We start from the raw sequence: 14,790 nt of genomic DNA, 5'->3' as shown, positions 1-14,790 counted from the left end.
TATGTTAAAGTCCAAGCTGCAGAGAGCATGGGAGAGACCACAATTGTCTGTCTGTCTGCTGGTTCACTCCCTGGATGGCCACCCAGCTGTGGCTGGGCCAGGCTGAAGCCAGGAGCCACAGAGCTTTATCTAGGTCTTCCATGTGGTGACAGGGGCCCAAGACCTTGCTTTTTCTAGGCCAGTAGCTTTTTCTAGGAAGCCAGATCAGAAGTGGAGCAGCTGAGACATGACACGCACCAACCCCAAATATGGGGTGTCGGCAGTGTAGGCCACTGCAGCTTTATCTGCTATGCCTCAAAGCTGGGCTAGGAAGCTGCTTTTGCATTGCCATACGCTTTGCTCTTTTCTTACTAAAGACAAAAACCTCATGAGCAATCTCAAGGTTGAAGGTTGGTGATAAAGGCTTCTATTGTAGCAACGTCCTTAAGTACAAGTAGTTCTGATTATGAGCATCAGCATGCATGATGACTGTACCTCTGCTTCTAGTATTTTCTTTAGGCAAATATTAGAAATCACAGTGCTAGATGCTGGCAAAGGGACAAGAGACTCATGCAGTGATCAGTGACAAACACTAGACAGTAAACCAGTGCCTGACGCTTTGCCCCGGAGGGGGAGCCTCCCAGTCTGTCACCTCACAGATCCTAGAGGAGAATACAGGTTTACGAGGAAACTAATCTCAGGCACCACCTTGATTAAAAACCAAACTTAGCATTTCTAATGGCAAGGCATTCTATTATTAGGGGAGCTCTTGATGCTGGATGCCTGTCGCATATGTAGCAGTCTTAACACAAGTGTTTACTCTGAATTTAATTGTAAGAAAATATGCAAACGCACCAGCTTGCAGGCTGTTCTCCAAGAACACTGATCTTGACTTCAGAATCACCATCTTGAAAAGCAAAACCTGTGGAAGAGACTGCTCCTGGCTGTAAGAGGCTAGCAGGCACAACCACCGAAGGCACCATGTGAGCCCTGACTGCATGTGGATTTTTTTTTAAAAGGGCTATCAAACAGCTGGGGAAATTTAAACAATAAAATATCACATCTAAAATTCACTTTCAGACAGTCAAAGAGGACCAGGTGTTTGGCCTCATGGTCCAGATGACACAGGGCAGCTCACAGCAGAGTGCCTGGCTCTGAGTCCTACCTCCTCCCTTATTCTAGCTTCCTGCTCATTCGCATGGAAGGCCTGCCACAGGTGGCAGTCAGAACTGGGTTACTGCTGCAGCTTCAGGCTGGCCCGGCTGCAGTAGGCATTTGGAGAGTGAACCAGTGGATGGGAGGGCATGTTCTCTCTTTTTTTTGCCACCCCCCCTCTCCCTTATATCTCTCAAATGCATAAAATAAATGAGTTTTCTTTAAAAAAAAAAAAAAGTCACAGTGAATACAGGTATTGTGAATACAAAGTGAAAAGACAATCCACAGGAAAGCAGAAAATATTTTTCAATCATGTACCTGACCACAGACTTAAATCTTGAATATATAAAGAACTGTTAATAACTCATTAATAAAAGACATTTAAAGATGAGCAGAGAATCTAAACATAAGTTCTCCAAAGGAGATACAGAAGTGGCCAATAAGCATGTGGAAAGATGGTCAGCATCATTTAGTCAACAAGGAATGAAAATCCAAATTATAAGACAGCACTTGACACTCATTCACAATGACAACCTGACAAATGAAAATAACAAGCATTGGCAGGGATGTGGGAAACCGGCACCACTCATTCATACAAGGAAGTGCAGTTGCTTTGGTAAATAGCTTGTCAGCCTCTCAAAAGCTTACACATAGAATTAACACAAAACTCAATAGTTCCATCCCTAGATATACACCCTAAAGAAATGAAAACTTAGATAAACAAAACTTTGTACAGAAATTTCTGTAACAGCATTATTCACTACAGCCAGAAGGTGAAAGCAAGGGCGGGTGTTTGGTCTAGCAGACGCCCAAATTCCATAACAGAGTGCCTGGGTTCCATGCTTGGTTCTGACCACTGCCAAAGCAGATCCTGGAGCCCAGTGGCGATGGCTCAAGCACTTGGGCTCCTGCGACCCACTCAGGAGACCTGGATTGTGTGTGCAGCTCCTGGCTCAAGCCCCGGCCTGGCTGAGGTTGCCGCAGGCATTTCAGAAGTAAATAAATGGATGAGGGCTCTCTTTGTCTCTTTCTTTGTCAAAGAAAAAAAAAAGGACTCAGCCTAAATGTCCATCAGCTGGCAAAAACAAACCAACAAACAAATAAATAAATGGTGATACAACCAGACAACAGTGGCAACTAATTCGGGAATGAAAATGACTGTATCTTGGGTGAATCTTGAAAAACCACTGCAGTTGGTTACTCAGAACTGAAGGGAAGGAACAGACATGGCCATGGATGGATAATGTTTCCTTTTGGGATGGCAGGAGCACATTGAAGTCAGTGGTGATGGTTTCACAACCTCGTGAATACCCCAGAAACCAGTGAACTGCATATGCTTCAGATGAGTGAACTGTAAGGCACATGAATTCTATCTCAACAAAGCTTTTTGAAAAAGAGAAAGCAAAATTGGCCCCTCCAAAAAAAAAAAAAAATCAGTTGGTGAATCTACATGAAGAGTATCTGGGTGATATTCTATATTCTGTTGAACTAAAGTTTTCAAAACGAGCTGTGTAAGAAATGATGCCAGGAAGATACGATCTCAGAAGACTGCACTGACCTTGGGTACAAAGTCCAAGGTGAATGAATTCTATTCAGGGATTAAGATGTCCTCCAAATCACTAGACACCTGGCCAGGAGGTCAGGGGCCCTTCAGCCAGAGGACACTCACCTGGTTGGGAAGTGTCAGTCCACCCCCTCTTGGCTCGTACACAATAATCCCATCGTGTACTGGGATCCTTGACAAACTTGCCAATATCTTCAAAAAGTTCACAGAAGGACATCTGGCTGGCTTGGTACACGGTATAGTAGAGGAGGGCAGCCCTCCATAAAAAGGGGTCTTTTCTGAACAGGACACTGTGAAGACTTGCCAGGCCCTCCTCTGTGGGATTATTGGGTTTAAGCTTGTGTTTCTTGCGGCCAGTCCAACTGTTCCAGGGTTGCTGGAGGTTGTTAATACCTCGAAAATAGTGAGTGCCTAAGAAGAAAAGGCCCATGTATGAGAAATAGTAATGCCATTCATGTTCTAATTCTTTCACTTCTCAAAAAAGTTGATCAACAATTCTAAAACCAAACTGAAGTGTGCCTACAAATCAAAATAAAGTAGCAAATGGCCACATAGCTTATTAGAAGAGGCATAACCTTTATAGTAAATTATTTCTCTAAAGAGAAGAGTCATAAACTTGAACTATTTGAAAAGAATCTCAAAGATCAGTGATTTGAACCCTTTCTTTAAGGTGGTGTAATTGAAATCCACATGATTTAAGTGACTCCAAGCTTAACACAGCCAAACAGTGCTCTTTTTTAAAAAAAAATTTTTCTTATTATTAATTGCATTGCATTATGTGACACAGTTTTATAGGCATTGGGATTCCCCCGCCCTCCAAACCCTCCCCCCATGGTGGATTCCTCCACCTTGTTTCATTACCACAGATCAAGTTCAGTTGAGATTCTTTCATTGCAAGCATCTACAAAACATAGAGTCCAGCATCTTATTGTCCAGATAAGTTCAACGGCTTGTTGGGGAGACCATCTCTGGTCAGAAGGTAGAGCCGGCAGAGTATCATCCCAATCAATTAAAAGCCCCAACATAACATCAGCAACAATTTATAACGTTATGGAGTTAATTGACATAGTAATGAGTAACCAATATGTTTAAAAAAATGCAAGTTCTTAACCACATCCTGTGACTTCTTCATAGACATTTCAATTTTAGTTTATATACAGCCGGGTTCTATACACCTTAGAATGGCTATAGATTACTATTCAGCTGTCTTGTGTCTATTTTCATTATAGTATTTAGCATTTTATAGCATTGAAGCATAATTTTGCTGAACCTGGCTTTTTAGCCAGTGTTCTTATAAAGGTAGTCAGGGATATGGTATTGTAGCCTAAGGTGTGAGCCACTGCCTGTGATGTGGGTGTCCCACATGGGTACCAATCCAAGTCCTGGCTGCTTTGCTTTGGATCAAACTCCCTGCAAATGCACCTGGGAAAGGACTGGAAGATGGCCGAGGTGCGTAGGCCTCTGCACCTGTGTGGGAGACCTAGCGGAAGCTCCTGGCTCCTGGGCCTTGCCCGGCCCTGCCCTGGTTGCTGAGGCCATTTGGGAAGTGAAATGGTGGATGGGAGATCTCTCTTTGTGTCTCTCCTGCTCTCTCTCTCTCTAACTCTGACTTTCTAATAAATAAAATATATTTTTAAAAGTTAATTTGAAATGAGAAAAATATGTTACCTTTAATTCAGGTGAAGCTGACAGCTATGACTTTCTGTGAATACTAAGGAAAAACCTCCTAAAGGAGTCCTTATTTAGGGCTAACTGCTGACAGTACAGATGAGCAAATGGAGAAGCCTTGTGAGTACCTATTTCATGCCTCAGCATCCCCTCCAGCCAGTGCTCACGTGCGGTGGAAACGTTGATGGTCAGTGTGGGACATCCATTTACCACGGTCATTGAAGCTCGGGAAAGCAGGTCCTCGGTGAGATGAACCACAATCTAAGGAGACATGCCATACCCGCACACATTACACATAAGGGAGCAGGAAGAGGACGAAGCCTGCACCGAGAGCAGCAGGCCCAGAGATCTAAGACTGGCTTTGCTTTTGTTTACAACTACCTTGACTCTCCAAGAAACCTAACGTACTGTCCTTCACCTTTGAGTCTCCTGGTTTCGACCCTTTGAGAACTTCTTGGGTGAAAGAGAAAATGGACGGCTGTGCTAAGAACAGAGAATTTCAGACTGAGCCTGTGTGTGTCTTTAACAGAGTCCCTGGTTAAAATGAGTTTTGTGAAGGTACAGGCACCAAGAGTTTGCAGGCTGCCAGTCTAAGGCTTTGAGACAGATCACTAGGGCAAGAGTCTTAACAATTTTCATAGAGCAATTCATATAACTGCATATGCAATACAGAAGTGGCAGTGAGAAAACAGTACAAAACTGAGTACATTAAAACAATTCAGTGCAAAAGGAAACTTACAGTATGAGGACATTTCAGAAACTTCATGTAAGAATGAATAACAGGAATGCTTATTTTGGTGCAAAAAAATGTATGTCTCATTTTTTCAGGATACGTACTTTTTTTTTTACAGATTTATTTATTTTTATTGGAAGGAGGATATACAGAGAGGACAGAGAGGAAGATCTTCCGTCCAATGGTTCACTCTCCAGGTGAGCGCAACAGCTGGAGCTGAGCCAATCTGAAGACTCTTCCAGGTCTCCCACATGGGTGCAGGGTCCTAAGGATTTGGGCCATCCTCAACTGCTGTCCCAGGCCACAGGCAGGGAGCTGGATGGGAAGGGAGGGGGTCGCCGGGATTAGAACCGATGACCCTATGGGACCCTGGTGTGTGCAAGGCGAGGACTTTAACAACTATGCTATCGTGCTGGGCCCAGCATACGTATTTTCAAATTATGCAGTTTTTCAAGGCCCCTCTTATGCATATATTTCAAAAGCCGCTTGCACTAAAATGAACATATTTTTAAAATCTTCCAGATTCTTTTGAGACCTCTCATATTCAGTGAAAACTCTCGGTGACTAATTTATTGTGTCAAATAGGATGAGTCAAATACAGCTGCTGGACCCTCATGCTGGCCCAGGTTCCTACCTCTCCCAGGCAGCCTTCCTTCACCATGTATTTCCTGACATGACTCCAGATCCGAGGCTTGGAAAGCAAGCTGCCACCAGTGGCTTGCTCAAACTTCTCGTAGCTTCCATATTTTTGTAATGTTAGCTCCATGATATTGATGGACTGTAAAAGAATGAGACAAAGTAAGTAACCTCATATTACTTTGAAATGGGTAGTAAACTGCCAATATTCTAATTTATCATGACACAGGTTAACTGGTTTCCAAACTAAATCGCAACATAAGGGCCAGGTTTTCCTAATCCTTTATAATTTCCACTTATTCTCACAAATTTCTACAAATGTCTGTGAACTCAGGAATATTCTTTTACTTTATCCATTCTCCTTAACATAGAGGGGTTGGGCATCCAGGCACTCAGGCATGGCTGACGGCTGAGAACCTCTCAGATGGAGTAGAGCAGGCACTGGCTTCTCTGAAATCACCTAAGGACTTAGCGGGAAGGCTGTCTCCACGTGGCCTTCCATTGCAGGTCCCACTGAGACAAGGAAAAAAGAAAAACACCCTCCTGAAAACAGGCAACAGGGCCAACCAATCCAGCTCTGTGAGAATCCAGAGAGACTGCTGTGTTTCTGCCTACTCTGGGCCATAAAACCACACTAATAGGAACCGTTGCATCTTTTATTTACAGCAGGATACTATCTACTTTTCACCCTTCATAATTTTTTTTTACAAAACAAAGTAATACTTCATACAATACAATCATATCTTAGAAAATATATGTACTACATATGTATGTATATCAAGCATGTATCATAAAGTTATTACAATAGGCAACTCCTTCAATATGTTTTGCCTTACCAGTTTCTGAAACTATTATAAAAGGCTTATTAATCTAAATGTGATCCAAGGGCTACCACCACTGGTGTGGCACGGAGGCTGGTTTCAAACACAGAATTGAAGCTTCCTCTGAGCCTTATGCCTATTGAATAAAAGTCTGTATAGTTCCTGTTTTCAAATTTAATGGAGAGGGAGAGGGAACAAACTCCGCCATCAACTGGTTTACCCTCCAAACGTGCACTGGCCTGGACTGGGCTAAGGCTACAGCCAGGAGCAGGGAGCATGATTCAGGGCTCCCATGTGAGTAGCAGGACTCCAGGGACTTGAGCCTCCCCCTTGCCTCCTGCAGCCGCAGTGGCCAGAAGCTGCAACCAGGAGCTGAACACAATTGCCTTCACTGCTATGCTAAAATGCCCACTTCCAGTATCCTAATTTTTTTCCTTTTTAAAGATTTATTTGTTCTTCTTAAAGATGTATTTATTTTTATTGCAATGTCAGATATACAGAGAGGAAGATCTTCTATCCAATGATTCGCTCCCCAAGTAACCGCAACAGCTGGTGCTGCACCGATCCGAAGCCGGGAGCCAGGAACTTTCTCCAGGATTCCCATGTGGGTGCAGGGTCCCAAGGCTCTGGGCTGTCCTTGACTGCTTTCCCAGGCCACAAGCAGGGAGCTGGATGGGAAGTGGAGCCTCAGGGATTAGAACCGGTGCCCATATGAGATCCCGGGGCATTCAAGGTGAGGACTTTAGCCACTAGGCCACTGTGACGGCCCTGAGACCCAGATTCTTAAAGACCATCGAGGTGTCAGGGATTGGCACACAGAGGGTGACCATAATGAAGAATGGATGAGTGAATGGATAGATAAATGAATAGTCCTTCTTGCAGATTTGTTACAAATTTCAGTGAGACACTTTAAAGCAGTGGATCCAAATGTGTGGCAAGAGGGCCAAGTTCAGCCTGCTTTCTATGGTTTGTGTGGCCAGTACAGCGCTGTTTGAAACATTGGGCTGTAATAAGGTTCTTCTGTCGTCTCTGTCAGAGGTCTTACCAGCAATGGTTTGACAAAGGTGGCTCATGCTTCCTGTTGAAAAGATTTAACTGAGCGACCGCTGCTCTGGGGTCTCTTTATATGGGCCCTAATGACCTGATTGAGTCATCACAAATCTATTCATTTAACTTGCTACCAGGGAGTAATAGTCACCGTTGCTCGTTTAGTGTTTAAAAGTTTGCTTTGCATCCTGAGATTCTCAAAGCAGTAGCTGCAGTGTGACTGTCCTCCTCTCTATATATCTGACTTTGCAATAAAAATAAAATAAATCTTTTTTTTTTTTTTTAAAGCACCTGGGTCTCCTTCCTATCATGACAGTGGAGGGACATTGAATGACACAGGAACAGAGAATAATGCACGAGAGAGAGAGAGTTTCAAAAGTATTGTAAAATTACTGAAAGTGACTAGAAATGCATTATTAAAGGAAAAAAGAGGGCTTCCAGGCAAAATGAATACGAGTATGATGAATCCAAAATCTGTGGAAAATGCTACACATGAAACTGTTTCATGCCAAAAGTTATTAAAAACATTGTGTGAAAACACCATCAAGCCATGTCATGAGCAGTGTATTCCGCTGTATATCTCTAGGACCTAGGGAACATTCAACTCAGACACTGGGTCTGCCTTCAATGAAAGACAGCCAGGCAAAGAAGGGAAACATCGGCCTGCATCGCTGCCTGCTCCCCTGCCTTGATCCTGCCCTTCTGCATTCCCAGATCCTGGGAATCATTTATGATCCTGCCCAGATTCTTCCCAGGGTTGGGGGAACTCAGAATGTACTCAAGAGAGTAGGAAAATGAGAAGGAAGCTGTGACAAGGTGAAGACATTTATAAACACAAACAGCTTACGGCTGTCCTTTTGCCACCTACAAAGGGAAAAGCAGATATTCAAGCTGCTTTGTAGGAAAGACTCTGTTAAGATAGGAACCTGAGAATGTTTCCAAGAGTAAATCAACAAAGCATTTCAACAAGTCAACAAGGTCCTAACTTCTTCCAAGGACATGCAGTCTGACTGGGAGGCTCCCAACTTTGTAAGAAAATCTTCCTTGCAATTGGGTTAAGAGGTGACCTCACTTCTCCAACCTGACACACAAAGCTACCACGGAACATTCTAAGCTCAAAAGAATAATTTTGGTTTTTTTTGAAAGTCAGATATACGTAGATACACAATTACAGCTTATTTTTAAAGAAATTTTATGCCAGTGTATCCTATTATTGAAGGCAGTTTACTCCAAACTAAATTTTATTCCAATTAAAAAAGGAAAAGAAACACTTGTCATGTTTTAGAGCACCATCTATGCTTTTATGTATTTTTTTTGTTATATGTGTGTTTTCATATAATAATGAATTAACTACCTATTCCATCCCTACTATAAATTCCAAAAGCATCTTTGGAGGACCATATTTAATAGTCTTTACCTTATGCCTGTCATTTGTACTTGCTAGAATGGGGCTCATGCTTAACCGATCTGGGGATTCTGGCAACCAACAAACAAATTTGGTCCACAGAGCAGGTTTCCATGGACATGGACAGTCTGTTGTTTAGCTACATTTAGGTATCAGTGTTTACAGACAGAGAATTCATATCAAATCCAGTTTTATCAGCACTCTTGGGACATGCTGCACATTGGGGACCCTGGGATGACATCAAGTGGCTGTGACCCATCCCCGGGTACTGATGCAGTTAGGATGCTGGGAGCAGCCCTCTCACTTTCTCTCTACCCTTGCCCCAGACACAGGAAAGAAAAAAAAAAATGGAATTGTCTCCCCACCCCCATTCTTCGACCCTCCCCACCCAATCAGTGGTCCACATGAGTATACATCCTTCTCAACTCTGTAAACATCATCAAAAGAAAATAAATTTACTTTTTAAAATGTTTCTACAATTCAGATTTTTAAGCCCTGAAGATGAAATACCACAGGATCTGAAGCATGGCTCAAGCTAAATGTTGATTTCTAAGTTGCTACTGTGCCTAGGCGGCTCACTGCAATCATTTATGATCCTGCCCAGAAACCACAGGCTTCTGGCTTTGTGATCCCACTATGCTATATTTATATTAAAATTCATCAACCAGGAAAATGAAACTCAGGATTTCTGTGCTAACATAATGAAGTTGGGTTCCTTTAGGTAGTTACTTGGAGTATGTAAACTCTATAATTGCAAATGCGTTGTGCCATGGAATGTGATGTTTTGTTTATGCAGAAAAAAATAAGCTGTCAGAATCAGAATCCTTTCTTGTTTTCTATTTTAAATACCCCTCAATAACTCAGTAACTACAAAGTTGTCCCTGGAAGCATGGAACATTTAACTCCTGTTAGCTTTTTTTGAAGTGATAAATAAAAATTCAGGACACTATAGTTTCACAACTGTAACAGATTTTTTACTTAAATATGTAACTTATTTATGTGCATATGTGTGCATATATAATATGTGATTTATTATTTTATAGCAAGCATTGGAGCCGGCATTATGATGTAACATATTAAAAGCCACTTCCTGTGACTCTGATATCCTACACGGACACTGGTTTGAAATCTAGCTGCCCCATTTCTGATCCCACTCCCTGCACAGCTACCTGGGAAAGTAGAGGATGGCCCAAATACTTGGTCCCTGCACTCACGAACGAGATAAGGTAGAGGTTCCTGGCTCCTAGCTTCAGCCTCACCCAGCCCTGGTCATTGTGGCCATTTGAGAAGTGAACCATTGGATGGAAAATTTTTCTCTCTGACTCTTCCTCTCTTTCTGTAACTGTGGCTTTCGAATAAATAAATGCTTTTTAAAGAGTTACACTAATATCAAATTACACTCTAACAAATATGGTTATGATGGAAAAAGACATTTTGGAGAGAAACCAAACACCTTTTTAAAAACTGAATTGTTTCTTTCCATCATTGCAGCTATGCTCCTTTGCTCATGGACATATCTTAATAAGAAATCACAATGTCACTCAATGTGTTAGTATCAGAAAGAAGATACGTTTGTTCTTAGGAAGGTTATGGTTGTGTTGTGGCCAGCAACCTCGCTTGCTCGGATTTCTAGATTCCTGTCAGTTCCTGTCCATCCTCAGAGTGCCTTCCTACTCTTTCCCCTCGAGACCACACGGTTCTTTCGGTGACTAGGACTAATCTTACAGGGATGTAATCTCTGGAGAGTAAGTAGCTCCTTTTTGTTATAATAAATTCATTTTGTTTTTGATAATGTTTACATGGTTGAGAAGGATGCGTGCTCACTCATGGGGCCACCAATTAGGGTGGGGGTTGAGGAATGGGGGGAAGTAGATGAGACAGACATCTCACCCTGGGGGAGAACAGAAACTTTTAGGGTACTAGGTTGTACATCTCTCAGATGCAAACAGAAATGTAAGCACGTTTTCGCAGAGGCCTTGATGTATGAGTGTCTATTATTCACCAAGTGGTCCAAACAGCAGACATGGCATTTATCAAGAGCATTCTTTTTTTTTTTTTAAAGATTTATTTTTATTATTTTTTATTGGAAAGGCAGGTATACAGAGAGGAGAGACAGAGAGGAAGATCTTCCGTCCAATGATTCACTCCCCAAGTGAGCACAACGGCCGATGCTATGCCGATCCGAAGCCAGGAGCCTCTTCCGGGTCTCCCACGTGGGTGCAGGGTCCCAAAGCTTTGGGCCGTCCTCGACTGCTTTCCCGGGCCACAGGCAGGGAGCTGGAAGGGAAGCGGGGCTGCCGGGATAGAACCGGCGGCGCCCATATGGATCCCGGGCGTGCAAGGCGAGGACTTTATTCACTTGCGCCACCGTGCCGGGCCCCAAGAGCATTCTTAAAGATGTGGCATTTGAAGTCAGCTAGGATTTCTGGTACTCTGTAGAAATTTAAATCAATCTGAGGGTACATGTGACCTATACCGGAAGCAGGATGAAATCCATGTGCACAGCGCCAGGTCAGGCCGGGGGGAGGTGTGTTGGGGGAGACTGTCAGTTCCTCCCAGACATCCTGGGAAGACAGAACAGTCACTTTGATTGAATAGTAGGAAAATTCCAGGTTCATGACCTGGCAGCCCCATTTCCCATCCAGCTTCCTGCTTGTGGCCTGGGAAAGCAGTTGAGGACAGCCCAAAGCCTAGGAACTCTGCACCCACATGGGAGACTGGAGGAGGTTCCTGCTTCAGGCTTTGGATTGGCTCAGTTCCGGCTGTTGCAGCCACTTGGGGAATGAATCAATGGACAGAAGATCTTCCTCTCTGTCTCCTGTCTCTCCTCCTCTCTGTATATCTGACTTTCCAATAAAAATAAAATAACTCTTAAGTAAATAAATAAATAAATAAGCATTGCATCCTCGCTGGGTCTGCATGAGCAGGAAACTGGCATGAGAAGCCAGAGTGGGGCGCTGGAGCTGGGACTCCACTGATGGATGGCATGTAGACATCTGTTATTTTTTTAAAGATTTATTTATTTTTATTGGAAAGGCATATATACAGAGAGGAGGAGAGGCAGAGAGGAAGATCTTCAATCCAATGGTTCACCCCTCCAAGTGGCCGCAACAGCCAGAGCTGAGCCAATCTGAAGCTAGGACTCAGGAGCTTCTTCCAGGTCTCCCACGCAGGTGCAGGATCCCAAAGCTTTGGGCCATCCTGGATTGCATTCCCAGGCCACAGGCAGGGAACTGGATGGGAAGCGAGGCTGCCAGGATTAGAACCAGCGCCCATCTGGGATCCCAGCATGTTCAAAGTGAGGGCTTTCACTGCTAAGCTATTGCACTGGGCCCCATCTTTTTTTTTTTTAAGATTTATTTTTATCGGAAAGGCATATATACAGAGAGGAGGAGAGACAGAGAGGAAGATCTTTCAACATTTGTCTGTGGGTTGGCTAATAAGCCACACATTTATTAACTCACAAATGAAAGTCTGGAACCATAGACTGAAGCTTTATTCCTAACATAGTTAACATCGGTGGCCTAGAGTCTACCTAACAGATTGTGTATAGATTCTGATCAGTAAAATGTCATTTATATATAGTGATAGCACCCTCCTAGATACCTAGATACCTTATTATAAATATACATGCAAATAACTGGAATTTACTGCTTATAATTGTTCAGCTACATCAAAATGAAGTGCTACAGAAGTGGCATCTTACCTGCCTAAGGAATCGGTCAGAGGCGTGACTGTGCTTAGCCAACACACTTGGCAGAGCAGGATTGGCATATTCAAACTGAGGATTGTAGGTATAGTCAGACCTGAAGAATCTGAGTTTTTCCTTCTCTAGATTGGTGGGCTTTATGGCCGTCAGTATACAGAATTTCTTTCCGGAGGCGTCATCTCCTTTCTCAAAGCTTCTAGACAGCTGTGGCTGCTGCTGCTTTGGTTTTGGCTGAGTGGAGAAGTGGTGCCGCCTGACCTTGCTTTTGGGTTTGGGTGGCAGGACTATGCTGCTCCCTGTAACAGAGATATCATGCATAAACTTAGCAGGACTTGACACTGAACCAGTGACAAAAACAGCAGGCTTCCTCTCCAGGCAGTACCAAGTGCCACCGCTCATCGCCGGCGCGGGGGGTTTCATCCTACGTGCATCTTTGCTACGAGAAGAGCTAGGAGATTTGCTGGGCTTCCTACATCTTTTGGAGTGGCTGGAGGAAGACTGTTTTTGCGAATGATGCCTTTTCTCCTCCTTGCTCTGCAGTAGGACATTATAGCTACTGGTTCCGGTTGTGAAAATGTCCTTTAGAATTCCAGGGGACAAGTGTGAGGCGCTTCTTTGGCTGTCGACAGTCCGCGATTCTTGTGTATTTAGGATAGACTTCTTAGCAAGTTCTTGCTCAGGCCAGTGAAGCTTTTCTGTGTTAATAAACAAAACCAAAACAAAAGACATAACAGAGATGGCAGATGAAGCAAATGGAAAGCACGCTGCTGGCGCTCTAAGCTTTACAGTCTGTGACAATCATAGCAGAACACATTACAGATCAAACAGTACATTACTAAACTGGTCAGGCTAAACACCGCCACTTCCTTTCCCTGCATGGATGGATATTACATTATTTATAAAAACTCTCAGCTTCAAACCACTCAGATGATCCAAGTCTAATACATAGATAACACACACAGATCAGTTCAATAGTCAATTGATTAAGGAGAACAAATTTCAGATAGGATATAATCTAATTACATTAATACTATAGTAAAACTCAGAATATTTTCAAACAATCTTGAAACTTAAAACTCAATATAAAGGTATTTATCAGTAAAACAAGAATAGTGATGCCTTATTTTACCTCAAAAAAACAAGTGTTTGAATTTGTCTACGTTTCAGCTCAAGTTCTGAACAAGACTGCAGCTCAAGACCTGTAGACAATGTTCACTGAATAAGCATATGGATGAATAAGAACCCTAAGTATGACATTTCCAACCACTTTTGATAAACAGGTTACTTGAAGTTCTAGAATCATTTCTATTCCTATGAGGAGATCACTACAGAAGTAGAAAGCAGAAGACTCTAAGCCAGTAGTTTCTAGTTGACAGTCATTTTAGCCCCTAGGGGACATCTCACAGTGTCTAGAGACACTGTCACAGCTGGGGGTGAGGGGGTGCTTGGCATTTAGTGCAGAGAGGGTAGGGGTGATGCCAACCAGGCTTTAGTGCGCCAAGAAATAGTTATCCCAACATGCCAACAACGCTACCGTGCAGATTCTGTTCTAAACATTCGTTTTAAAGCAGACAATGATAGGCCCAAAGTGGATAATATTCACATATATTAAGGTACTTGGAAAGTCCTTTTGTCTACATTTTATAGGCCAGCATGTGAACTTTAAATTCTGATGGCTAAAAGGTAGCATGAAAATATGAACTGGCTGGGGCTACATGTCTGGTTTTTGGTACCAATTTGTAGATCGGAAGGAGCTAGATTAATCCCACAGGGTCATGTTGAGAGTGAGAATTGTTACCAAGAAGGTTTCCTATAAATGTTAGTAACTCAATCTGTCAAAAATAAGAGGACAAATAAACAAAACTTTCATCACAGTTAGTGGGACCCAGTTTCTCAGCAGTTTCAGACTTAATTGTTGCCAAGTGATAGTGCGAAGTAGGCAGGTTGGGTAAATGAGCTAAGGAACACGGGGAGACAGGCTGCGGCCCCAAACAATGTCAGCTTCCCTAAGAAGATACAAGTTTAGGTGACAATGAAAGGAAGGCTGAAATGGACGCTGAAAGGGAAAGAGTC

At 43.0% G+C, this 14,790-nt stretch overlaps 1 protein-coding gene across 4 annotated transcripts in view; it reads right to left on the bottom strand.

The window, feature by feature from the left end:
- The window catches only part of KIAA0895 (KIAA0895 ortholog), a 40,214-nt gene that overhangs the window by 6,966 nt on the left and 18,458 nt on the right, over positions 1–14,790 (bottom strand). For 2 of the 4 annotated variants that reach the window (XM_040964771.1, XM_040964772.1), the window contains 3 exons: positions 12,715–13,412; positions 4,495–4,627; positions 2,804–3,109 (listed from right to left, as the gene is read on the bottom strand). In XM_040964771.1, the coding sequence (XP_040820705.1) occupies positions 2,804–3,109; positions 4,495–4,627; positions 12,715–13,412 (1,137 nt within the window). Of the gene's footprint in view, positions 1–2,803; positions 3,110–4,494; positions 4,628–5,733; positions 5,878–12,714; positions 13,478–14,790 lie in introns of those variants that run through there. The other 2 variants (XM_040964770.1, XM_040964769.1) reach the window with 2 other exon arrangements.

The sequence above is a fragment of the Ochotona curzoniae genome, unplaced genomic scaffold (assembly GCF_017591425.1).
Source record: "Ochotona curzoniae isolate NIBS_2020 unplaced genomic scaffold, NIBS_Ocur_1.0 scaffold_3835, whole genome shotgun sequence".
In the NCBI taxonomy this organism is placed as follows: Eukaryota; Metazoa; Chordata; class Mammalia; order Lagomorpha; family Ochotonidae; genus Ochotona; species Ochotona curzoniae.
This window is presented reverse-complemented; position numbering and strand designations above follow the sequence as displayed.